Source organism: Heterocephalus glaber, unplaced genomic scaffold (assembly GCF_053883595.1).
Source record: "Heterocephalus glaber isolate CG9 unplaced genomic scaffold, H.glaber_assembly_v1.0 deba00001608, whole genome shotgun sequence".
In the NCBI taxonomy this organism is placed as follows: Eukaryota; Metazoa; Chordata; class Mammalia; order Rodentia; family Bathyergidae; genus Heterocephalus; species Heterocephalus glaber.
In genome coordinates, this window is record NW_028258379.1 from 20071876 (window position 1) to 20097854 (window position 25979).

Sequence of the window (25979 nt, forward strand, 5' to 3'; positions counted from 1 at the left end):
CTCAATATATGAAAAGAAATCCTTTGACAAAAATCCAATCTCCTTTTATGACAAAAAAAAATCCACATAAAATAGGTATACAAGGATCTTACTTCAAAGTAATAAAAGCCATACACAGATGTGACAAACCCACACCCAACATCATACCAAACAAGTAAAAACAGAAACCATTCCCTCTAAAATCAGGAATAAGACAAGGGTGTCCACTCAATATACTGCTCAAAACTTTAGCCAGAGCAATCAGGCAAGCAAAAGAAATCAAAGAGATATGATCAGAAAAGGAAGAAGTTAAATTATCCTTATTTGCATATGACATGATCTTATATGTAGGAATTTTTTTTTAACCACCAAAAGATTCTTAAAGCTGATAAATTCATCCAAGTGGGAGGATACAAAAATCAAAAATCAGTAGCATTTCTATACAACAAAAGTGGACTCACCAAAAAAGAAATCAGGAAAACAAATCTATTCATAATTGTTTTTTTTTTAAGGTAAAGGAGGTTTAAAGACCTCTATAATGAAAATTACCAAACTCTGAAGAAAGAGATTGAAGAGGATATAAGAAAGGGGATGATCTTGGATGGGCAGAATTAATATCATTAACATGGCCACACTACCAAACGTGATCTATAGATTTAATGAAATAGCTATTAACATACCAACAACATTCTTGACTAAACTAGAAAAAAAATCCTAAAATTTATATGGAAGAAGAGACCCAGAATAACCAAAGCAATCCTAAGCAAAAAGAGCAAAGCAGGAGACATCACAATTCTGGATTCCAATGTACTCTACAAAGCTATAATAAAACAAAAACAGCATAGTACCGGAACAAAAATAGACACATAGACCGGTGGAATAGAAAATGCTGCAAAGACACTGAAACAACCCATTGCGCCTTTACGCATTTGACTTTTAACAAAGGGCCCAAAAACGTATGTTGGAGGAAAGACAGCCTCTTTAACAAATGGTCCTGGGAAAACTGGTTATGCACATGCAGAAGATTGAAATTAGATCCGTATCTCTAACCCTGCACTAAAATTAAATAAAAATGTAGCAAAGATTTACACATTAAAAACAGAAACATTGAAACTATGCCATGGGAAGATAACTTAGGGTAAACACTGAAAGTCATAAGCACAGGCCTGTCATGCTAAAAAAGAGGGAAAATCCACATTGACTAAACAAGGGCTATGTGACAAGCATTTTTGTAGATGCTTAGAAACATATCCTTATTTACTTCCCACCACAACTCCAGGAAGAATATATTATTCTGCTCATTTTATTGATTTGGAAACAGACTCCTAGTGAGGTTATATAAATTGCCATGGTCACAGCAACAAGGTTTCACTCCTACCTTGTTTTCTTTTCATAATGCTGTGATAATTTTCTTTTTAATCCTGCAAACAATCGACTTGCCCCTTACTGAGACTACCAGTCTGATTTCCGGCTAAATTGGAAAAGTATGTGAAGTCCTTGATAATTCTATTTATAATTTTATTGTGGGTCCTACTACAGCAAATATAATCTCTACAATACTATCTCTAGTCACAGTAAATTACTGCATTAAATCCATGATTCCAACAGTTAGTGTGCTTGCTGAGCAAATTTTCCCATTGGATTAAATGAAAACAACTCTCAACCACTTGTTTTAAACTAATGTAGTTGTAATAATTGCCCCATGTTCCACAGGTGATATCGATTACATACCTAATGTTACTCAGAAATATTCCAGCCCAAGTTTATAAATTCTAGTTTAGATGGACAACATAAAGAAAATGGAAATGCAAAAAAAAAAAAGAAAAAAGAAAATGGAAATGCATCAAATTGAACCTAGAGAATTACACTCCATGAAAGAAAAGTCATAGAATGGTAGTAAGTTAGAATTGTAAGAGGAAAGAGTATTTTTAGTTCAAGAAAGTTAGCATTTATGCAGAAAGTTCCATCATGAGGAATTATAATCTTTAAGATGTTAGGTTCCAGTATCTGCAAATAAAAATAACTTCTAATCATCAGAAAAATGGTTATTTTTGAAAAGGTTTAGTGATTAGAAGTAGAGAAAAGAGGGCCATGTAGGGTGCCAATGAAGTTCTGTTCCTTGATCTAAGAACTAGTACATAGTGACATACAGTTTTTGTTTACATATTATAGCTCAATAAAAGCTTCTAAGCAATGACTTTTAACAGTGAAGATTAAAAACATGACACGTCTTTTTAAATAGAGATTTTTGTAACTTGCTTTAAAGTTTAGAGAGAGAGAGACAGAGAGAGAGAGAGAGAGAGAGAGAGAGAGAGAGAGAGAGCACCTTTTGTGTAGTGGATATCTATTCTTTTATAAAAGACAAAGGCCAGAGATGTAGTACAGTGGCACCTCACCTGCTTAGCAAGAGCAAGGTCCAGAGTTTGTTCTCCATACTGAAAAGAAAAGACAATGAAAATGTTTTAAAATGATTTAGCAAAGCAAAAAGAAGAGAAATTCCTCTTAGTTCTAGTATTTCATAAACATTTGACCTAGGATAAGAAGCAGTGAGCTATCCTCATATACATAACCCCCTTAAATAATTCCCCTTTCTCCTGCATATGAACATACACATGCAGACACACTTACACACTCCAACCCAGGCTTAAAAATACATCTTCATCATTTTTAAACATGACTTATGCACTGACATTTCTAAAGGTTAACTATGGAGTAATTTTCATTAGCGTCATACTTGATACACAAAAATTGTTTGTAAGGTTATTGTTGATCCATGAAATCATTATTTTTAAACTTAACTATTTTAACACTGAAATCTATTTAAATCCTATTAGAAAATAACGAAAACTAGCACACTTCAACAGAGTCTAGAAGTTCCCAAATTTTAGAACTCATAAAGATCATCTGGAATATTTGTTGAAATTATGGACTTTCCAGCTTTACAGTCGAGACTCTGATTCATTGTATTTGCAGGGATGGTCCCAGAAATCTATGCTTTTCACAAGCATGCTACGTAATGCTAAAGCAGACTAGCAATAGACCACACCTTGAGACACACTAACATGTGGTTAATACCAGACATAAACAAGTTCCAGCCAAATCCCGCACAGGTTTCAAAGAGATCACAATCAACCAGTGCACGTAGACCTGAAGAACCATATGGTTTTCATCCTGCACCTCTACCAATGATTCACACCAGACCAGGGTAAGGCCATGGGAAAGGCATCACAGCATAGGTAAGTTCTACACATTCTCTTGGTGAGTTTTTATATAATATACTCAGGAGAAGTTTCATACATTTATAACTTTAGTTCCAGTACGTTCACAAATTTTGGTTTGTGAAACACAAAGGCTTATGTGAGGGGTAAAATTCAGTAACCTTTATGACACTCTGACCCATGATTAGCTAAGACCTACCAAAGGCTTTGGCTGCCTAGCAGGCAAATTCTTAAACTGGAGATGAGCCTCATTGATAGGGGTTGTGATTCCACCTGTCACAACAAGGGCACACACTTTATATCTGGATTATCACATGCTTTCAGTTACAGAGTGGCTTACTAATTTTTCTGAAACTCAGAGCCTCATCATACCAGAAGATCCAGCTACTCTGTTTATCCTCTTTCTTAGGCAATCTTCCTCTGTGTTATCATCTTGATCAATAATGTGCTTGGGTTGATGGCAGCCAAAGAAAATTCAAATACAACCCAGAAACAATAAAAATATGTCATCCTGGAATGGACATGAAGTCTGTCTGACCTAGGCACCTGCTCCACAAGATGAGTAATGCCAGATGTTCCAGGGAGAGATACAAACCTCTGTTGCACATCTGCTCTATACAATTGTGCAATTACATATCACAAGGGAGTTTTCTTTTTCAGATAGTGGGTGGGCCAGCAGTTGCAGCTTAATATTTTAAGACATCAGCCTTTGAACGTATTGCCCTCGTATCCTTTCTTGCACTCTCTCATAAAACACACACACATAGAGAGGGAAAAAAGTATATTTGTTCTCTACACTCCCTCATCAACTGTGGCCCAAAGCAATTACATTTGTAGACAACCTTTTCTGGTTTCCATTAAGGAGATGGCTGAATATTTGCTATAAGCAAATGTTTGCTGGTTGCAGTGGGTAATGAGTAGAACTAACTCACATTTGCAAATAGCTTAGAAATGAACAATCACTAGACTGGTAACACGGAAAGCAGGTAACAGAAAACCCTCTGGATGCTGGATAGCTAACTGGAAATATTTTAGGTAAAACAACAAAGAACTAGTAACAATTGCAAGATTTATAAGTACTAACAAATGCTTGAATTATATACTCTTGGAAAAAAATCAATAAGTAAGAACCAAAACTGGTATGTTCATTCATTTGTTCAAGTGATGTTTATAGAGTTTCTTCTCTGTGCCATTCATTGGTGTTATGTATTGATGAAATAATCATGAATCTTATATTTATACAGTTCAGGAAGGGGAATGGACAACTGGTAGAAAAATAAGTGAATAATATAACAACAACTTGAGATAAATGATATGAAGGAATTAGCATGGTTGTGATAGAGAAAAATTGGAGATACTGTGGAGAGGTCAGATGTATTTTCTTTTTCATGTGACATTTAAATTAAGACTAAAGGTTAAGAAAACTAAGGTCTTGCCAAAGCAGGAGAGTGTTCTTCAGAGAGAAAAAGATGACAACAAGTCTTGTAGGTAGAACCAAGTTTGGTATGTTTTAGAGACTGAAAGGAAGACAGTATGCCTAGAAATAGGCAAGAATCAGATCTTGGTGGACTTTGTTAGTGATTTTTTCTTTTTTTATTAATTATATTGGTACATTTTAGGTATACAATATAATGACATCTATCATTGAAAATTTGCACCTTTACATAATTCATCTTGCTTCTTATTTTTTCCCCATTCCCCTGCCCTCCGTTCAACTCCTCCATTCCTCCCTGTCTACAAAGACTTTGTTTCCATTTGTATTTTTTCTCACATTAATTCCATTCCCTTCTTTCTTTTCCTTTACCCCTCCCATTTCCCCTTCCCCTTTGCACCTTTTCTTCCTATTTCACACTATTATAACTTTTAGTCCTTATTTACATTTTCAGTTTCTCACACTAGAGAAACTATTCAGTATTTACACGTGTGTGTCCTATTTATTTCACTTAAGAGTATCGTCTCAATGGGCATCCATTTAGCTATAAATGGCTCTAGTTTCTCATTCTTTATGGCTGAGTAGTACTCCATATTATTAAAAAAAAAAACCCACATTTTCTTTATCCAGTCTCCAGTTAATTGGCAATTGGGTTGTTTCCAAGTTTTAGCTATCACAAGTTGTGCTGCTATGAACATGGGTGCATATATATCACTGTGATATGATTCTTTTAATTCTTTGTGGAAGATACCCAGCCGAGGAATAGCTGGGTCAAATGGGACTTCCAGTCCTAGTTCTTTGAGGTATCTCCATACTGATTTCCACAGCGGTTGCACCAGTCTACACTCCCACCAGCAGTAGAGTAGGATTCCTCTTTCCCCACAGTCCTCCCAGCATTTGTTATTGGTTGATTTCATGATAGCAGCCATTCTTTCTGGGGTGAGGTGGAATCTCAGCATTGTTTTCATTTGCATCTCTTGAATGTCCAGTGATGTTGAACATTTTTTCATATGCTTATTTGCCATTTCTACTTCTTTGTGTGAGAAATGTCTGTTCATTTCAGATGCCCATTTTTGGATTGAGTCATCAAATTTGGGAGGTCTGATTTTTTTTTAAGTTCTTTATAGATTCTAGATAGTAGACCTTTGTCTGAGGAACAGCTGGTGAAAATTTTTTCCCACATTGTGGGTTGTCTCTTCACACTGTTGGTGGTTTCTCTCGCTGTGCAGAAGCTTTTTAATAAGAAGAGATTCTGCTTGTTGATTGTTTGTGCTACTTCACGGGCAACTGTGGTTTTGTTCATAAAATCTTTTCCTACACCAATGCCTTCAAGAATTCTTCCTAACCTCTCTGCCAGCCCCCAGAGAGAAGCTGCATGGGCACGTGGGCTCTTGCCGGACACCCACCATTCTATTTGGTGCATGCAGATCCTGGGGAGCAGCTGTGTGGCCCAGACCCACAGGGCTGCAGGAGGACCCCAGCTGGGGCTCCACCCTGACACCAGAGGCACAGGCACACCCTGCCCAGGCCAGAAGCCTGCCCAGAGAGGAGCTGCACGGGCACAAGGACTTCAGTCAGAGGCTCACCATACCATCGGCCACAGCCAGAGACCTCCCTGGAGAAGAGCTATACAGGCACACATGCAATACCCAGAGGCTTGCCCCATACCATTGATAAGTGCGAGGAGACCCTAGCCAAAGGCTGTGCAGACAACAGAAACTGGGGTGCACAGCCCCCAACCAAAGGCCCTCCCAGACAACAGCTACATAGGGGCCCCAGCCAGAGGCACACCTAGATACCATCCCAAGTGTGCTCAGGCCCCAGCCAAAAGCCCGCCCAGACAACAGGTCAGCTCAGGGATCTAGAAGGGCACCACTCTGAACCCAGGAATTAGTGTACTGGTAAGCAGCAGAGCAAAGGCTGCTCAGTGGCTTGCTGAGAATTCAAGACCACTGGGTGAGCAAAAAGTCGCCTCAACAAAGACATAGCAGGCTGCATCTGTTGAAATGAAAAGATGTTATTAATAAATACCCCATATAAAGTCACATATGTGTCTTTACATGGGGGTGGGGAGTTTTCCTTCTTCTGACACTGTAAAAAGAAAATCATCTGTTAACTATGGAAGGGAGTGATTCACATCCTGGACTATGTCCCTATGTATCTTATATTATTTCTTTATCTGGAAAAGATGTTTTCTGAGAACATCAGAAACACTGGACCAATCAAATATATCACCTTTAAATTCAACAATGGTCCAGACTTTTACAAATGTTACAAGGTATTTTCTCATTGAATAGGCATGTGGGTTAAAATAAGACCTAAAGAGCTTATCCAGTCACTTTGCCATACCTGAAAGGTTCTCTAAAGGTACCAGACACCTACATTCTTGAAACTCAAGAAGAGTTTGGCAGTGCTGAGATATGTTGCTCCAGGTTTTCACCACAATGGCCATCAAGATTTGAAAGTCTTCTGCTGTTTGTCTATATGTTATATTCCCTGTCCTAAGAAATATGCAATCTGGCTTTATCTTTCCTAGTTCAATTTAAAGTCATTTCTATTTTCCATACTTGCAGAGGGAATAGAAAACAGCTGGTCCCCAGACTCTATAATTCAAAGCTGGTGTGAAGTTAGGCCTACTTCTGTTAAGTTTCTTTTGTAATTATCCACAAATACTTGCATGCCAGCAAAGTTGCCCAAAACTTGTTTGAACTCTAAGTGGGCAGAATGTGAGCAGTGCAAATGAGAATTATTAATTCATAGCGATGGTGGTCTTCCTAGTCATATAAAGGAAAATGTTAGCTTTTTGAAATTATTAATTTAAAACAATGAGCTATCTTACTGTGTAATTTTAAAAGTGTTAGACTTTATAGCTTGCCAGGACAGTGGAGGATTTACAGAGTACCTCTTAGTCCTCACTTTCAGTTAGTTCACCACTGAACTGTGTGCCTTGAATAAACCACCAGTACTGTTCTCCCCAAACGCCTCATATGTATCCCAGTCAAGAGAAATACAGTCTCTCTCCCCACCTGATGTTTCTCTTTTCTAGAGAAATTTTCAAATCCCAAAAGAAAATCTCCAAAATTTCTCTTGGCAATCTATTCTGGTAGAAAAGAGATAATAAATTTGGTCGTTATTTTGCAAACTCTCTCGGAAAGATTTAGACCACATCCAAAATGTCGTATGCAATTCTAGCCCTTTAGAAGGGGCTAGAATATTTCTCACAAGATATTTCTAAGTCCATTTCTCAACTACACAGCTTCCCTCAAATACCTAGGCATTTCCTGTACCTAGAAATGAGCACATTCTCTTCTGCCCACATCCACGTCAGGTATCAAGGAACAGAATATCACACCATATAACTTATCCAAATCATACAAACTAGTTCATCCCTTTATTTCAACTTGTGACAAATAATGACATGATTTTGAGTTTCAGAGATGAAAGATCTTTCAAAGGACCTAACAGGTATTTCGCACTCAACTATACTTCTGCAATGGCTGCAAGGTCTCCCTGCTTCCAGCCCCGACCCATTTAAATCTACCCAGGATGCAGATTTGATTATGATACTTGGGACAATGGAAAAGCTGAAGGAACTGAACACTTCAAACCCACTGATCTGTGTGATTCCCTCACCAACCTGTAAAACCTTTAAGGCAAGGAGCAAAACCTATTTATCCCATTAATCCTACATACTAACCCCAGGCATGGTATTTAATAGGTGCTTCACACATACTTTTTGAATGAATAAACAGGAGTTTTTCAAACACAGATTCCAAAAATGGTGTTCAACAAAATAGAGAAAACAGAGTAGATGACAAAGATGCCAAATTAGAGACTTTCTGCCACACCCTCTTCTAGTTCCCCAGAGGAGTTGAAGTAATATCTGATATAAATAGTTTATATCACAACATCTGGCTTCATCCAGAGTTTTGAGACAACTCTCACATCCAAAGTGCTATTCACGGAAACCATATTACACTCCAACCCATTACCACAGAACCAAAGCAAGGCTATGCTCTAGGTTTTAAGCAGAATGGAATGAATGTTTTCTAAACATAGTTTCACTAAAATTCACTTGAGTACATGTTTTCCAGTAATGATATCTGAGCACCAACATCTGCCTTCCTATCCTCTCTCTCTCTCTCTCACACACACACACACACACACACACACACTTTTTTTATGCAAGTTCTGGTGTGTTCAACTGTATGTCATTTCAAGTTAATTCTTTTTTTTTTCTTAAAATCTTTTATTGGTACATTTTAGGTATACAACACATTTACATTTCTCATTGGGAACTTGTACCTTTACATGATGCATCTTGGTTCTTATTTTTTCCCCATTCCTAGCCCTTCCTTCACCCCCTCCACCCTTCCCTATTTACAAAGACTTTATTTCCATTTTGTCCATTTCTCAGCATTTTTCCTTTCCATTCTTTCCTTTCCCCTGCCCCTCCCACTGCCCCTACCCCTTTGGACCTTTTCTTCCTATTTTGCATTATCGATCATTCATTCTAATCATTGGTACATTTTAGGTATACAATATAATGACATTCATCATTGGAAATTTGCACCTTTACATATTCTCTCTTGGTTCTTATTTTTCACCCTTGCCCAGCCCTCTCTTCAATCCCTCCATTCCTCCCTGTTTACAAAGATATTGTTCCTATTTTTCCATTTTCTCATATTAATCCCATTCCCTTCTATCCTTTCCCCTAGCCCTCCCACTTCCTTCCCCTTTGCCCCTTTTCTTCCTATTTCACATTACCTATTATACATTTTAGTCCTTATGTACACTTTCAGTTTCTCACACCAGAGAAACTATTTGGTATTTATACATGTGTGTCCTATTTATTTCACATAAGAGATGTGCATCCACTTAGCTATAAATGTCTCTAATTTCTCATTTCTTATGGCTGAGTAGTACTCCATTTTATAAAAAAAACCACATTTTCTTTATCCAGTTTCCAGTTGATGGGCATTTGGACTGTTTCCAAGTTTTAGCTATCACAAACTGTGCTGCTATGAACACGGGCACACATATATCACTGTGGTATGATTCTTTTAATTCTTTGGGGAAGATTCCTAGCAGTGGAATAGTGGGGTCAAATGGGACTTCCAGTCCTTGTTCTTTGAGGTATCTCCATACTGATTTCCACAGTGCTTGCACCAGTCTACACTCCCACCAGCAGTGGAGCAGGGTTCCTCTTTCCCCCACAGCCCTGCCAGCATTTCTTATTGGTTGATTTCATGATAGCAGCCATGCTTTCTGGAGTGAGGTGAAATCTCAGCATTGCTTTCATTTGCATCTCTCGAATGACCAGTGATGTTGAACATTTTTTCATTTATTTATTTGCTATTTCTACTTCTTTGTCTGAGAAATGTCTGTTCATTTCAGATGCCCATTTTCAGACTGGGTCTTTAAATTTGGGAGGTCTGATCTTTTTAAGTTCTTTATAGATTCGAGATAGTAGACCTTTGTCTGAGGAAGAGCAGGTGAAGATTTTTTCCCATATTGTGGGTGTCTCTTCACACTGCTGGTGGTTTCTCTTGCTGTGCAGAAGCCTTTTAATAAGAAGAGTCCCACTTGTTGATTGTTTGTGCTAGTTCATGGGCAACTGAGATTTTGTTCATAAAATCTTTTCCTACACCGATGTCTTCAAGAGTTCTACCTAAACTCTGTTCCAACTGGTTCAGTGTTTCTATTTTAATATTTACATGTTTAATCCATTTCGATTTTAGTTGAGTGCATGGCAAGAGATACAGGTCTAGTTTTAATCTTTGGCAAGTTGAAGCCCAATTTTTTCAGCACCATTTATTAAAGAGGCTATCTTTCCTCCAGTGAGGGTGTTTGGCTCCTTTGTCAAAGATGAGATGGCTGAGTGTGTCTGGTGTTGTTTCTGCATCTTCTAATCTGTTCCACTGGTCCTCAGGTCTGTTTCTTTGCCAGTACCAAGCTGTTTTTATCACAGCTGCTTTGTAGTATAGCTGCAGGTTGGGGATTGTGATATCCCCTGCCATGTCTCTGTTACCCAGAATTGCTTTTGCTATTCTGGGTCTCTTCTTGTTCCAAATGAATTTTTGGATTGTTTTCTCAAGGTCCATGAAGTATGCTGCTGGGATCTCAATTGGAATTGCATTGAATCTATATAGCAGTTTTGGAAGTATGGCCATTTTCACTATATTAATCCTTCCTACCCAGGAGCAGGGGATGTCTGTCCATTTTCTGATATCATCTTCAATTTCTCTTTTTAGAGTGCTATAGTTTTCAGAGAAGAGGTCTTTGATTTCTTTTGTGAGTTGATTCCTAGGTATTTCAGTTTTTTGGATGCTATTGTGAAAGGAATTATTTGCCCTATTTCTCTCTCAGTGAGCCTGTCATTCCTGTAGAGGAAAGCTATTGATTTTTCTGTGTTGACCCTGTAACCAGCTACTTGACTGAATTTGGTTATTAAGTCTAGAAGAGTTTTCATGGTGTTCTTGGGGTCTTCTAAATACAGTATCATGTCATCTGCAAATAATGACAATTTGACTTCTTCATTTCCTATCTTTATCCCTTTTATTTCTTTCTCTTGTCTAATTGCAATGGCTAATGTTTCCAAGACTATATTGAACAAAAGTGATGATAGTGGACAGCCTTGTCTTGTTCCTGATTTTAGTGTGAAGGATTTTAGTTTTTGACCATTTAGTATGATATTGGCTGTTGGTTTTTCATAGATGGCCTCTATCAGTTTGAGGTAGAGACTATCTATTCCAATTTTTTGTAGGGTTTTTATCATAAATGCATGTTGTCTTTTGTCAAATGCTTTTTCTGCATCTATGGAGATAATCATATGGTTTTTGTCCTTGGCTGTACTGATATAGTGTATTACATTGATTGATTTGCATATGTTGAACCATCCCTGCATCCCTGGGATGAATCCCACTTGATCAGGGTGTATGATCTTCTTTATGATCTTCTGCATTCTATATGCCAGTATCTTATTAAGGATTTTTGCATCTATGTTCCTTAGTGAGATTGGCCTATAATTCTCTTTTTTCAGTTGGGTCTTTCTCTGCTTTGGGGATCAAGGTGATGCTTGCTTCCAGGAATGAATTTGGGAGTATTGAAATTGTTCCCTTTCAATTTCATTGAAGAGTTTAAACAGTAGTGGCAGCAGTTCCTCTCTAAATGTCTTGTAGAATTCAGCAGTGAAGCCACCAGGGCCCGGGCTTTTCTTAGTTGATAAGTTTTTAATTACGTTTTCAATTTCATTGGTTGATATTGGGTTGTTTAGAATTTTTAGGTCTTCTTCGTTCAACTTTGGTAATTCATATATATCTAGGAATCTGTCCATTTCTTCTGTGTTTTCTATCTTATTGGTGTATAGGTCCTGGAAGTAGGTATTTATGATCCTCTGGATTTCTTCTGGGTCTGTTGCAATTTTACCCTTTTCCTTCCTAATTGCATGGATTTGGGCCTTTTCTTTCCTTTTTCTGATAAGATTGACTAAGGGTTTGTCAATTTTGTTGATTCTTTAGAAGAACTAACTCTTGGCTTCATTGATTTTTTTGTATTGTTCTCTTAGTCTCCATTGCATTGATTTCTCCTCTGATCTTTATAATTTCCTCCCTTGTATGAGCTTTGGGGTTGTCCTGCTCTTCTTTTTCTAGAAGCCCCTACCTCTGGGCCATGAGTGGAGGTAGGGATGGTGGCCAGAAAGCCCCTTCCTGTGGACCAGGAGCAGTGGGACGGTGGCTCAGAAGCTCCTACCTCTGGGGTGGGAGCGGAGGGACAGACTGTGGCCCAAAAGCCCTTTCCTCTGGACTTTGAGTGGTGGGACAGAAGGAGGCCCAAAAGCCCTTTCCTCTGGGCCGGGAATAACACACGATTTTTGATACTGCAAATCTTACACAGATACAGGGGGAGTAAGATTTACTGGCCCTTAACTGCCATTCCTCATCAGCTTCCCTTAACTGGATGATAATCATAGTCATTACTGCTATAATGATAGTAATAATGCTTTGTGCTTCTTCAGCACTTCTCAGATGATCTCAAAGCATGACTGCATTGTGACTGTAAACTGTAAGAACATTCATCTCTTCTAGAGATGGTGTTTATAATAAGGGCAAGTGCTCATGGACTTGCCTGCCTTTCACAAATCAAAATTATGAGAAGGCTTGCACAGATTTGTTTCTTTTATTTAGCTAGGTATGGGTTATTTTATTAACACAGGTCAAAACAAATCTCCAGAAGGGGCCACCAAAGAGAAAAGACCTATTCCTTGTTTAATACTCACCAAACTTATCAAATACATTTTATATTTTCAAATGGGAGGTAAGTTCTTATGCTCCTATGGTTTAAATCTGTAAAGTGTCTTTTAAAGTGTGACAATAAATTGAACAACTCTCCCATCTAGGGCAGTTCTCCAGGCTCAAGCCAAGCTTTCTGTGTGACTCAAATTTCTCCTCATCTCCTTTTGTGTGACAATTTCACAATTCTGCCAATATATACCTGGAAGCACTTCATGGCCATTGTGATGGTTGTCTTCCCATGATTCCAGGGAATCATGTAGGAACTCTGAGAAATAAAAGGAACGCAATTCGTTCTTCATAGAGACAGACTCACCTGTGAGAAGGCTCCTAAGCCATGAGAGACTGAAGTATTTCTGCTTCAGAAAGAAGTTTCTGAAGAAATTTCTCTCACCCATCTTTTCAAATATATTCAATATCTACCAGGAACTTATGACATGTCAGGATAGGGCAAGTAACTGAGAACAACAATACGTAAAAAGGTATTCTCAACTCTTGAGGGGCTCATGTAATTTGGAAGCTAGAGCTCATAAGAAAGGATAATTGATCTCTTTGCTTTTGCATTTTGATGATCCCCAAGAATTTTAGTCTCTATGTGGCAGCAGAAAGATGGATTTAAAATACAAATTGGATTACATTACTCTGAAAACCCTTTTGAGAGATCACCACACTCAATCTACATAGGGGTCGAACTACCTGTTTCTCCAGCCTCATCATCTTTACTATGATCCTTCTCAGACAGTATACTGACTTGATTTCCTTTCTGCTTTTCTAAGACACTAAGCTTTCTCACATCTCAAGTCTGTAAATGCAGCTCCACCTTGCAACCCTCCTCCCCACTTCATCATACAGCTGATATCCTCATCTCATTCAGTAATCCCCTCCATAGTCTCTTACTAAGAGATGCATTCTGGTACTTCTTCTGAAATGTTCTCACCAGTCCATGACAGTTCAACTTTATTTCTTAGTCTGCTTCATGTTTCTTCACTGTACTCATCCCTACTGACATTATAATATATATTTACCTGGTTAATTGATCAACATTGGTCTTCTCCACCCAAATGCAAGCTCTCTCTGTACAGGTAGGAATTTGGTTGTATTCATCACTGGAATCCAAACATATGAAAAAAATACTTGGCATACTGAGTCAGGTTAATAAATATTTGTTGATAAATAGTGGAGAGTCTTTCTATACCCACTCTTCACATAATAATGGCATAGGACCTCCTATTTGCTCCCATTACCATTTAAAATTTTGAAGATGGAAAAAACTAAGGGAATGAGTTCTTGCCTGTTAATTCCAGGCACACTGTGTGGACTGCAAGTCATTTCCATATCCCACAGTCATCATGCACTGCCCATAATCTCAGTTCTCTCTCCTTTATACTTTATGCATTATAATTATTATTTTATTACTGGAGACTGGCTGTCCAGTCATGAGGATACCTCCTTCATTGATGTGGGTTGTCCCATTGGCATAAATACAGCTGGAAATTGTACCTCTTTCTCTTTACCATTGTTCCTTCTGGGTTTTTGATATTTTTTTTAGAAGGATTAACTTTGATGCCTTCACATAACACAAGAAAGTTTTTTCATGAGAGTGGTAACAGGAAATGGATTGTTTTCATACAGTTTCTTGTCAGTCTCATTGTCTTAGTCACTTTCCTCCTTGCTAGGACACAATACCCTGCACCCACAGCTTAAAGGAGAAAAGGTTTATTTTGCTTATATTTTTGGTCCATGGTCAGCTGGCTCCAGTGCACAAATGGCATGGTGGAAGGGACTGCCCCAGAGGAAGTTTGCTCACATTATGATGGGCAGGAAGTAGAGAAGGGAGGAGCCAGGGAGAGAGATATGTGCTTCCAGGTCACACTGTCAGTGACCTACCTTTTTGAACAGGCCTCACCTCCTCACAACATGCCAGCTGTGAACCCACCAGTGGACCAGTCTGTTAGGCAGGTAGTTAGACATTAGCAGGCCTGAGAGACAAAGGGAAAAGACATCCAAAATAGCCTTCTTTGCCAGTTAAGTAAAGAAACAAAGCCTTCAATGTATAATACATCTATAATCATTTGTTGGGTTACAGATCTGAAACCCAGTTCAGGGAAAAATGATATTTGGAAGTTCTACATCATGCACATTCCTTCTGATACCTGACCACCTAGCTATCTAGTTTCAAAATAAGATATACAGCACAGTTACATAGCCTACAACCCAATGAATCAGGAACGGAAATGTTCTTTAAGACTTTCCTGCCTTGGGCTGTAAACTGATTTAAATTAATAACTTATCGTTCCTAAATTTCTTTCTCAGTACCCTGCAAAGTCTTAGGACATGGGTAAAGTATAGCCAAATTTTCTCCCAGAGCCTAACATACGTGGTCTTGTGTTCAACTGCTAATGGAGCCCTTACATAATTAAAGCTCCTGAGGAAATATCAACCATCTGAAAGGTACAGGAAGATATTTTCTAGTCCCAAAGTAACTTCTAAGTAAAATATCAATAAGCATCATAATCACCATAGGTCCCTGAATCCATGATTAACTTTTGTGAGCATAAAAAGATATCCAAACTCAAGCTTGGTGCAAACACATTCATGTCAGTGCCTACTTTCTCACTTGAAGCCATTAACTCTCTATATATGAATTTTACAACAAATTCTATATGGCTGCCTGTGTGCCTTGACTGAATTCTTTAATTAAAGATACAAAGAATAAAGGACCAAGGTAACGAGGGGCCAGTACCTCACTGCATCAAGACCAGCTTCCCAGTGACATCTTTTTGGTTGTGTGACTCATACAGCTGATTCACTAAGTGGTAAGATTAGATCTTGCATGCTGCCAGTCACTCTCTCAGGTTAAGACTATGAGCCTTAATTTGCCTTGTGTTTGTAATATGCTGCAATAGTCATGGCTTGAAATTGTTCCAATATATGTGGCACTATATACATCAGGCAAGGTAGTTTTTATAGTCAATATGCTTTTTCAGGCTGTTGTGTTCAAGAAACTTGTCTCCTGTTTTTGCCACTAGGTGTATTTGGCATTATATACTGGCATGTATTCCTGGGATTTTGTGTTTTTGTTGTCTCTTCTACCACTTTTAGGAGTAATACCACTTTTGGAAAAATGGGAGAAAAAGAAGATTAAATGAGAATGAGAAGATCAAAAGCACAGAGCTTCATGTTGCATTACAGGGTGACGAATGTTACCTACTGGCTCTTTGCTCAAGGACGGTAAGTGAAATAATAAATATCATGTCTACTGGCAAATGGGCCACTGGAAGAGAGACTGCTCCAATTCAGGTCAATCTCCTAAATTACCTTGCCCTGAATGTGGTAAAATGGGACACTGAAGGGGCTACTGTCCTGAGGATGGAAGGACAGTCCAGTGGTCCCATTGTTGTCTCTGGAATGAGGGCTCCTATGTCTACCCCAGTAGTGATTATGCTAAAAGGTTCTCATGCCTTCCCACATGTAATAGTATTTCTTTCAGCCTGAAGCCCAATCAGAGCTACAATCTTTAATAAACAAGTTCCTTAACTATGGTCTCTTGCAACTTGTCAGTCACCTTGTAATACTCCAATCTTTGAAGCCCAATGGTGATTACCATTTACTGCAAGATCTTTATGTTATAAATGAGCCAGTTATTCCTATATATCCAGTAGTTCCCAACCCCTACAATCTTCTGAGCCACACTCCTTCAAATACCCAATGGTTTATAACCCTTGACCTTAAAGATGCCTTACTTTGTACACCAGTACATCTGAGTTCCAATTCCTTTCTGCCATGGCATGGACTGATGGGCTGGGTTGGAGCAAGCAGCTTCCTTGAACTGTCCTTCTCCAATGATTCAGGGAAAGTCCCAATATTTGTAGACAGACTTTAGCCAGGCTAGAAGTAATCTAATCTTAATGAATGGGCTATCATACAATATGTAGATCATCTTTTTATCTATTTCCCTTCTGTAACAGAGCCTCAAGATAATTTGGTTCAGACTTTAAATTTCTTGGATGACAGAAAATATTGAGTCTCAGAACTTAAAGTCCAATTGCTATTCCAAAGAATCTACTATGTAGGGTTTGTTTGAACCCCAAGGCACAAGCTTTCTCAGGAAATCATATACTGGCCATATAAGCCCTTCTGGTCCCTAGCACCTGAAAACAACTTCATGCTTTCCTGGGCTTAATTGGCTACTCTCAGCTGTTTATCTCTGGTTATAACCTAATGGATAAACCCCTATATGAGTCCATAAAATAAAATAGTGATAAAACTCCCCCTTCCTGACAATAGAATAATAACAGGCTTATGATAAATTAAAATCCTCTTGCCTGAAAACCCCTGCTTTGAGACTGCTACAGCCTGAAAAACTGGTTACAAGTAACTGAGTAAATAAACCTCAAGATATAGCTTCAGGGTTCCTTACCCAGGCCATAGCCACTTCTGTTCTTTTAACAAAGGAACCCCTTAAGATTATTTTGGTGTCTCCACTTTCTAAACTTCTCATCAAATGATTCTCTGTTAGATATTAAAGGGTGTTATCTCAATCCTGCTACTTTGCTTTCTACTCCTGAGCTCAATTTTTCTGACCAGGAGGGAAATAACATTGAGTTTGTCTATGATTGTCTTGATATTGTTAATCTAACTTGTCAGGGTTAGGGTTAGGGTTAGAGGTTAGAGGTTAGGATTAGGGATAGTGTTAGAGACAGGGTTAGGGGTTATTGGTTAGGATTAGGGGTAGTGTTAGGGACAGAGTTAAGGTAACAGTTTTCCAGGAAATGAAAATTTCCGTTGAAAGTTTGCAAAGATGAATGAATGAAAGTGAATATAGAATATCAGACCTAGAAGACAAGATTGCACTTAGTGATCACGAAAAGAAAGGTCTCTTAAAAATAGTAAGGGACCTTGCAAAAACAATCCAACAACTGCAAGATGATGCAAAGAGGAACAATTTAAGATTGTTGGGAGTCAAGAAAAAGCAGGAGTCAGCACAAAGAACATAAAAAAAACTGTTCACAGAAGTAATGGAAGAAAACATCCCAAGCATGGAAAATGAATTGGACATACAGATAAGTGAGGCATACAGAACTCCGATCAGTCACGACCAAAGTAAAACTACAACAAGGCATAATATAAAGATCCCAGATAGTCCACACAAGACCCAAATATTAAAAGCTGTCAGAGACAAAAAGGAACAAATCAGCTATAATGGAAACCCCATCAGAATCACAGATGACTTCTCAACACAAACTCTTAAGGCAACGAGAGCTTGGAGTGAACTATTGCAAGTCCTGATAAAACAACCTCCAACTCAGATCAATGTACCTTTCAAAACTATTTTTCAGGATCAATGGAAAAATAAGATACTCCCATGAAAAAAGAGCAACTGAAGAAATTCATGACAACCAAACCACCTCTACAGAATGTTTTGAACGACGTTTTAGAAAGAGATAACAAGGATCACAATTCTAAGAACACCAATATAAAGAAGTCACCAGGAAAGGCAAGCAATTAAACAGAAGGGAAAGACAGGGAACCAACAACAGGAAAATACTATTACTAGTATAAGCCAATATATATCAGTAATACCATCAATGTAAATAATCTCAATTCACCAATCAAAAGAAGCAGACTGGCAGAATGGATCAAGAAACAAGATCCAACAATTTGCTACATTCACAAAACACATTTAACTCAAAATGAAATTTAGAGGCTGAAAGTTTTAGTATATGTGCTGCTGAAGCAAGCACTATAGACTGAAAGTTAAAAGATGGAAGACAATACTTCATGTGACAGGAACCTGGAAAAAAGCAAGAGTAGCTATTCTATTTGCAGACAAAGTGAACTTCAAGCCAAGACTGATCAAAAGAGACAAAGAAGGTCACTACATACTTGTTAAGGGAAAACTGCAAGAAAAAGAGATAACAATCATAAATATATATGCACTAAATACAGGCACACCTAACTTTATAAAACAAATATTAATGGACATAAAAAATCAAATAAGCACTAACACAGTTGTAATGGAGGGCCTCAAATAGGCAGATCAACTAGACAAAAAAATCAGCTAAGAATTGAACCAAACCTGAGAACAAGTGGAGTTAGTAGATGTCTATGGAGTGTTTCACCCCACAAAATCAGAAAACATTCTTCTCTGCTGTGCACGAGATGTCCCCACAATAGACCACATAACAGCCCATAGAACATCCTTAAGTAAATGCAAAAGAAATGAAATTATCCAATGCATATTATCAGGCCATAGTGCAATGAAATTGGAAATCAATGGCAAAAGAAACTACAAAAACTTCATAAACACATGGAAATTGCATAACACCCTCCTGAACAACCTATGGGTCACAGATGAAATCAATGAATAAACTAGATAGTTTCTACAATTAAATGATAATGCTGATACAACACACCAGAACTTATGGGACTCAATGAAGCAGTCCCACAAGGGAAATTTTAGCAGTAAATGCTCACCTCAGGAAAACAGAGTGAGCACAAATAACCTAATGTTGAACTTCAAACTCCTAGATAAAGAAGAGCAAGTCAAGCCCAAAGCCCATATGAGAGAGGAAATTATAAAGATTAGAGCAAAAACTAATACAATTGAGACTAAGAAAACAATACAAAGAACCAATGAACAGAAGAATTGATGCTTTGAAAGATTAAGTAAAATTAATAAACCCTAAGCCAATCTTATCAAAAGAAAGAAAGAAAAGACTCAAATCCATGCAATTAGGAATTAAAAGGATGAAATCACAATGGATCCTGCAGAAATCCAGATGATCATAAACACCTATTTCAAGAAACTTTATTCTAATAAGATGAAAAACACAGAAAAAAAAACAGATTCCTAGATACATATGAATTACCAAAGCTGAATCAAGAAGATATAAAATTCTAAATAACCCAGTAATAGTCATTGAAATTGAAGAGATAATTAAAAACCTATGAACAAAGAAAAGCCCATGTCCTGATGGATTCACTGCTGAATTTTACAAGAAATTTAGAGAAGATCTGCACTGCTGCACTACTCCTCCAACTCATTACTAAAATTGAGAGAAGTAATACTCCAAAAGTCATTCCTAGAAGCAAATGTTGCCCTGAAAACAAAACCAGAGAAAGATTCAACCAATAAAGAGAACTACAGACCAATCTCCCCAATGAATATAGATGCAAAAGTCCTCAATAAAACACTGGCAAACAGAATTCAGCAAGTCATCAAGAAGACAATATACCATGACCAAGTAGGATTCACCCTAGGGAAACATGGATGGTTCAACACATACAAATCAATAAATGTAATATACCATATTAACAGAGCCAAGGACAAAAATCACATGATCATCTCAATAGATGCAGAAAAAGCATTTGACAAAGTCCAGCACCCATTAATGAAAACCATACAGAAAATTGGAATAGATGGTTTTTATCTCAATTTGATAAAAACCATCTATGAAAAACCAACAACCAATATCATAATAAATGGTCAAAAACTGAAAGCTTTCACTCTAAAAATCAGGAACAAGACAAGGATGTACACTACCACCACCTCTATTCAATATAGTTCTGGAAACATTAGCCAGAGCAATTAGACAAGAGATAGAAATAAAAGGAATAAAGATAGGAAAGGAAGAGGTTAAACTATGATTTGCACATGACATGATACTCTACATAGGCGACCCCAAAAACTCCACCAGGAAACTTTTACATTTAAAAAGAAAATTCAGTCATGTAGCTGAATACAAAGTCAACACTCAAAAATCAATAGCATTCTGGTACACAAAAAAGAAACCTACTGAGAAAGAAAACCACATCTTTCACAATAGTATTGAAAAATATGAAATACTTAGGAATCAATCTAACAACAGATGTAAAAGATCTTAACATTGAAAATTACACTACTTTGAAAAAGGTGATTGAAGAGGATATCAGAAGATGGGAAGATATCCCTTGCTCATGGGTAGGAAGAACCAACATAGTAAAAATGGCCATACTCCCAAAACTGTTATACACATTTATGCAATCCCAATCCCAAAATACCAATAGTATACCTCACAGAGCTAGAGAAAACATTCCTAAAATTCATTTGTAACCAGAAGAGATCTAGAATAGCAGAAACAATTCTGAGCAACAAAAGCAGGCAGGGAGCATCACAATCCCTGATCTGAAATTATACTACAGAGCTACCGTGATTTTAAAAAAAGGATCAATAGAACAGAATAGAAGATGCAGAAACAACTCCAGACACATTCAGCCCCCTTATCTTCAACAAAGGGACTAAACACCTTCTCTGGAAAAAAAGACAGCCTCTTTAACAAATGTGCTGGAAAAACTGGCTTTTCACATGCCAAAGACTAAAACTAGACCCATGTCTCTCATCATGCACTTAACTAAAATCAAAATGGATCAAGGATCTAAATATTAAAACAGAAACATTAAATATGCTGAAAAAAAGAACAAATGGAACTCTTGAAGTCATAGGGGTAGACAAAGATTTTATGAACAAAATCCCAATTACATGGGAATATTACAAAGAATCAACAACTGAGATCTCATCTTATTAAAAAGCTTTTGCACACCAAAAAAATCACCAACAGAGTAAAAAGACAACCAACATGGTGGGAAATTTTTTTCCAGCTATTCCTCCAATAAAAGATTGATATCTAGAATATATAAAGAACTGAAAAAAATCAAAACCCCCAAATTTAAAGACTCAGTGCAAGAATGGGCATCTGAAATGAATATACACTTCTCAGATGAAGAGGTTCAAAGGCAAATAATTACATGAAAAAATGTTCAACATAACTTGTCATTCAAGAGATGCAAATTAAAACAACACTGGGATTCCATCTCACTCCAGAAAAAAACAAACCAACCAATCAAAAAACCAACCAATAACAAATGCTGGTGGGGCTGTTGGGAATAAAGAACCCTTCTCCAATGGAGATTCCTTTTCCATATGACCCAGGTATTCTTCTTCTCAGTATCTTCCTGAGAGAATTAAAAGCCTCATAACACAGTGATATATGCACACCCATGTTCACAGAAGCACAGTTTGTAATAGCTAAATCTTGGAAATGACCCAAATACCCATCAACCAATGAATGGATAAAGAAGATGTGAGTTTTTTATACAATGGAGTACCACTCAGCCACAAGGAAGGATAAGCTTGAGATATTTATAGCTAAATGGATACACATAGAGACCATATTCTTGAGTGAAATAAAATGGACACATATGTAAATGTCACATTGTTTCTCTGGTGTGAGAAACTGAAAGTGTAAATAAGGACCAAAATGTAGAATAGATATTGTGAAACAGGAAGAAAATGTTCAAATGTGAAGGAACACAAGGAAGAGGGGAGAGGGGAAGGAAGGAAGGGTAAAGAAAAAAATGAAAAATAAAAATAAGGTGGAAAGAAAGCTCTTGTAAATAAGAAAGAAAAATGAGGTAGAAGGTAGGAGAGGGAAATGGAAGAAAAATAAAACCATATATCATGTACAGGAAGAAATTCCATATAATGAATAAGATAGATAGATAGATAGATAGATAACCAATAAACTTAAATAATGATAGAGAGCCACCCCCAGTACTGAGGAAGAAGTGAACCTTCCAGGCTGCTATACCATCACCCCCAGGACCAAGGAGGTGAGCCGCGTGGGAACCAGCAGCACATATCCTCCCTCTTGAAATTAGAAGACATGTAAACAAGTCTCAAAACCAGACTTCCAGATCACCTAAAGCAACCCCAAAGGGAAATGAGATGGAACACTCTGATACTCAACCACCTGGACTCCCTGAACTGGCAACAAAAGAGGATCTGGAAAAAATGAAATCAGAAATATTTCTCACATAACAGCAGAGATTTTGCCCATAGTGCAAGACATGATTAATAAATCTAGAGAAGACACAGATTAAAAAAATAGAGGAGCCGAGGTACATGATGGAATCCCAACATAGGAAACAAATGGAATCCATAAAACAGTTTTCCAAATTTCAAACTCCATTTAAAGTTTACACAGCAGAATGAACCAATCTGAGGACAGAATTTCAGATATAGAAGATAAGATTGCAATAAATGATCAGGAAAAGAAAAATTTCTTTAAAATAGTAAGGGACCATGCGAAATCAGTCCAGCAGCTGCTAGATGATGCAAAGAAGAATAACATAAGACTGATCAGTGTCAATGAAGAAACAGGAGGGAGTGCAGATGGCATTTAAAAAAAAAAAAACTGTTCACAGAAGTGATGGCAGAAAACTTACCAAGCAGGGGAAAAGAACTTGACATACAGATAAGTAAGGCATATAGGACTCCAACTAGCCTTGATCAAAAAATTCTACACCTACACATGTAATAGTTAAGATTCCAGAAACCCAACAGAAGAACAAAATTCTACAAGCAGTGAGAGAAAAGAAACAAATCACATACAAAGGAAAGCCTATCAGAATCACAGCAGACTTCTCAATGCAAATCCTCAAGACAAGAAGAGCTTGGAGTGACATATATCAAGCCCTAAAGGAAAACAGCCTCCAACCCAGATTGATGTACAAAACTATCTTTCAAAATTGATGGAGAAATAAGATACTTTCATGACAAAGACCACCTTAGGAACTTCATGAATGCCAAACCGGCACTCCAAAAAATTTTAGACAATATCATAGGAAAAGACAATGAGGATCACAACCCCAGGAAGCACAGCAGAATGAATCCATCGGGCACAATAAGAAATTAAATGCAAAGGGGGAGAGTCCAACAAAAAGAAAAAGTCATGCAATGATAAGTCAATACACATCAGTTATAACCATCAATGTTAATGGTCTCAATTTACCAATCAAAAGAAATAGACTGGCAGAATGGGTCAAGAAGCAAGATGCAACAATATGCTACATAAAAGAAACACATTAATTCAAAAAGAAACTCATAGACTGAAAGTTAAAGGGTGGAAAACAAACTCTGTGTGACAGGAACCTGAAAAAAAAATCAGGAGTAGCTATCCTCTTTGCAGATCAAGTGGATTTCAACCCAACACTGATGAAGAGAGACAAAGAAGGACACTACATCCTTGTAAAGGGAACAATCCAAGAGGAAGTGATGACAATCATAAATATATATGCACCAAACAGTAGTGCGCCCAACTATATAAAACAAATTCTAATGAACATGAAAAATCAAATAAGTACTAATACAATTGTAGTGGGGGACCTCAATATGCCACTGACACAGATAGATCAACTAGACAAAAAAATAAGTAATGATTACTAGAACTCAATTGAACTCTTGAACAAATTAACTTAACAGATGCTTACAGAGTATTCCACCCCACAAAATCAGAATATGTGTTCTTTTCAGCTGTACACAGGACATTCTCCAAAATGGACCACATACTCGCTCATAGAACATGTTTAAGTAAGTGAAAAAAATTGAAGTTTTCCCTTGTATATTATCAGACCATAGTGTGATGAAATTGGAGATCAATAACAAAAGGAACTGCAAGAATTTCATAAACACATGGAAATTGAACAACACACTACAGAATAATCAATGGGTCACAGAGGAAATTAAAGAAGAAATCAGACAGTTCCTACAATTAAATGACAATGACAATACAACATGTCCGAATATGTCAGACACAATGAAAGCAGTCTTACGAGGGAAATTCATAGCAGCGAATACTCACATTAGGAAAACAGAGCAAACCCAATTAAACAACCTGATGCTAAACCTCAAGCTTCTAGAAAATGAAGATCAGGACAAATCCAAAGCTCATACAAGGGAGGAAATTATAAAGATCAGATCAGAAATCAATACAATGGAGACTAAGAGAGTAATACAAAAAAATCAATGAAGCCAAGAGTTAGTTCTTTGAAAGAATAAACGAAATTGACAAATCCTTAGCCAACCTTATCAGAAAAAGGAAAGAAAAGGACCAAATCCATGCAATTAGGAATGAAAAGGATGAAATTACAATGGACCCAGCAGAAATCCAGAGGATCATCAATACCTACTTCCAGAACCTATATGCCAATAAGATGGAAAACAGACTAAATGGAGAGATTCCTAGATACATATGAATTACCAAAGTTGAATGAAGAAGACTTAAATTCTAAACAACCCAATATCAATCAATGAAACTGAAAACAGAATTAAAAACTTATCAACTAAGAAAAGCCCGGGTCCTGATATCTTCACTGCCAAATTCTATAAGACATTCAGAGAGGAACTACTGCCGCTACAGTTTAAACTCTTCAATGAAATTGAAAGGGAAGCAATACTCCCAAATTCATTCCTGGAAGCAAGGATCACCTTGATCCCCAAAGCAGAGAAAGACCCAACCAAAAAAGAGAACTTTAGACCAATCTCACCCATGAACATAGATGCAAAAATCTTAATAAGATACTGGCAAATAGAATGCAGAAGATCATCAAGAAGATCATACACCCTGACCAAGTGGGATTCATCCCAGGGATGTAGGGATGGTTCAACATAGGCAAATCAATCAATGTAATACACTATATCAATAGAGCCAAGGACAAAAACCATATGATAATCTCAAAAGATGCAGAAAAAGCATTTGACAAAATCTCAACACGCCTTTATGATAAATGTGAGACCCAACTTAGCAACTTAGCAATACCAGCACCATGTTGAGAACATTCTCCTGCATTTTCCAAATATGTGACTTTCAACTGCACTCTGTCTCCCAGGAGAAAATCCCACCCCTAACCAATGCATGTAACCTCAAGGTAAAATAAAGAGAAACTGTGTTTCAGGTGATCTGCCACAAACCATTACCCAGGGGAATGGGAGGAACTAACTGTGCTTATCCTGGCTTCTGTAACCAGCTTCTCCAACAATCCATAACCCAGGGTAATGGGAGGAAGGACTTTTTCTGTAGTTTTTCCCTTTAAATATGCAGTCCTCATTTCAGTTGGTGCCTTTTGTCCTCCATCTTGGTTGGAGTGTACATGAGTCCTGGCCAGAAAATAAAGTTCTCCAGGGAGTTCTCATGACTGTGTCATGCTTCAAGAGATCATCGCTAATCTAATCCAGCATGA

At 37.5% G+C, this 25979-nt stretch overlaps 1 protein-coding gene across 4 annotated transcripts in view; it reads right to left on the minus strand.

The window, feature by feature from the left end:
- The window catches only part of LOC147822779 (uncharacterized), a 130006-nt gene that overhangs the window by 17046 nt on the left and 86981 nt on the right, over positions 1-25979 (minus strand). For 2 of the 4 annotated variants that reach the window (XR_015445074.1, XM_087195430.1), the window contains exons 2-3: positions 13946-14026; positions 2376-2414 (exon numbers count right to left, since the gene is read on the minus strand). Coding sequence is in view for 1 of the 4 variants with exons in the window: in XM_087195430.1 (XP_087051556.1) it covers positions 2376-2414; positions 13946-14026 (120 nt within the window). In the remaining 3 variants the exon portion in view is untranslated. Of the gene's footprint in view, positions 1-2375; positions 2415-13945; positions 14900-25979 lie in introns of all 4 variants that reach the window. The other 2 variants (XR_015445073.1, XR_015445072.1) reach the window with 2 other exon arrangements.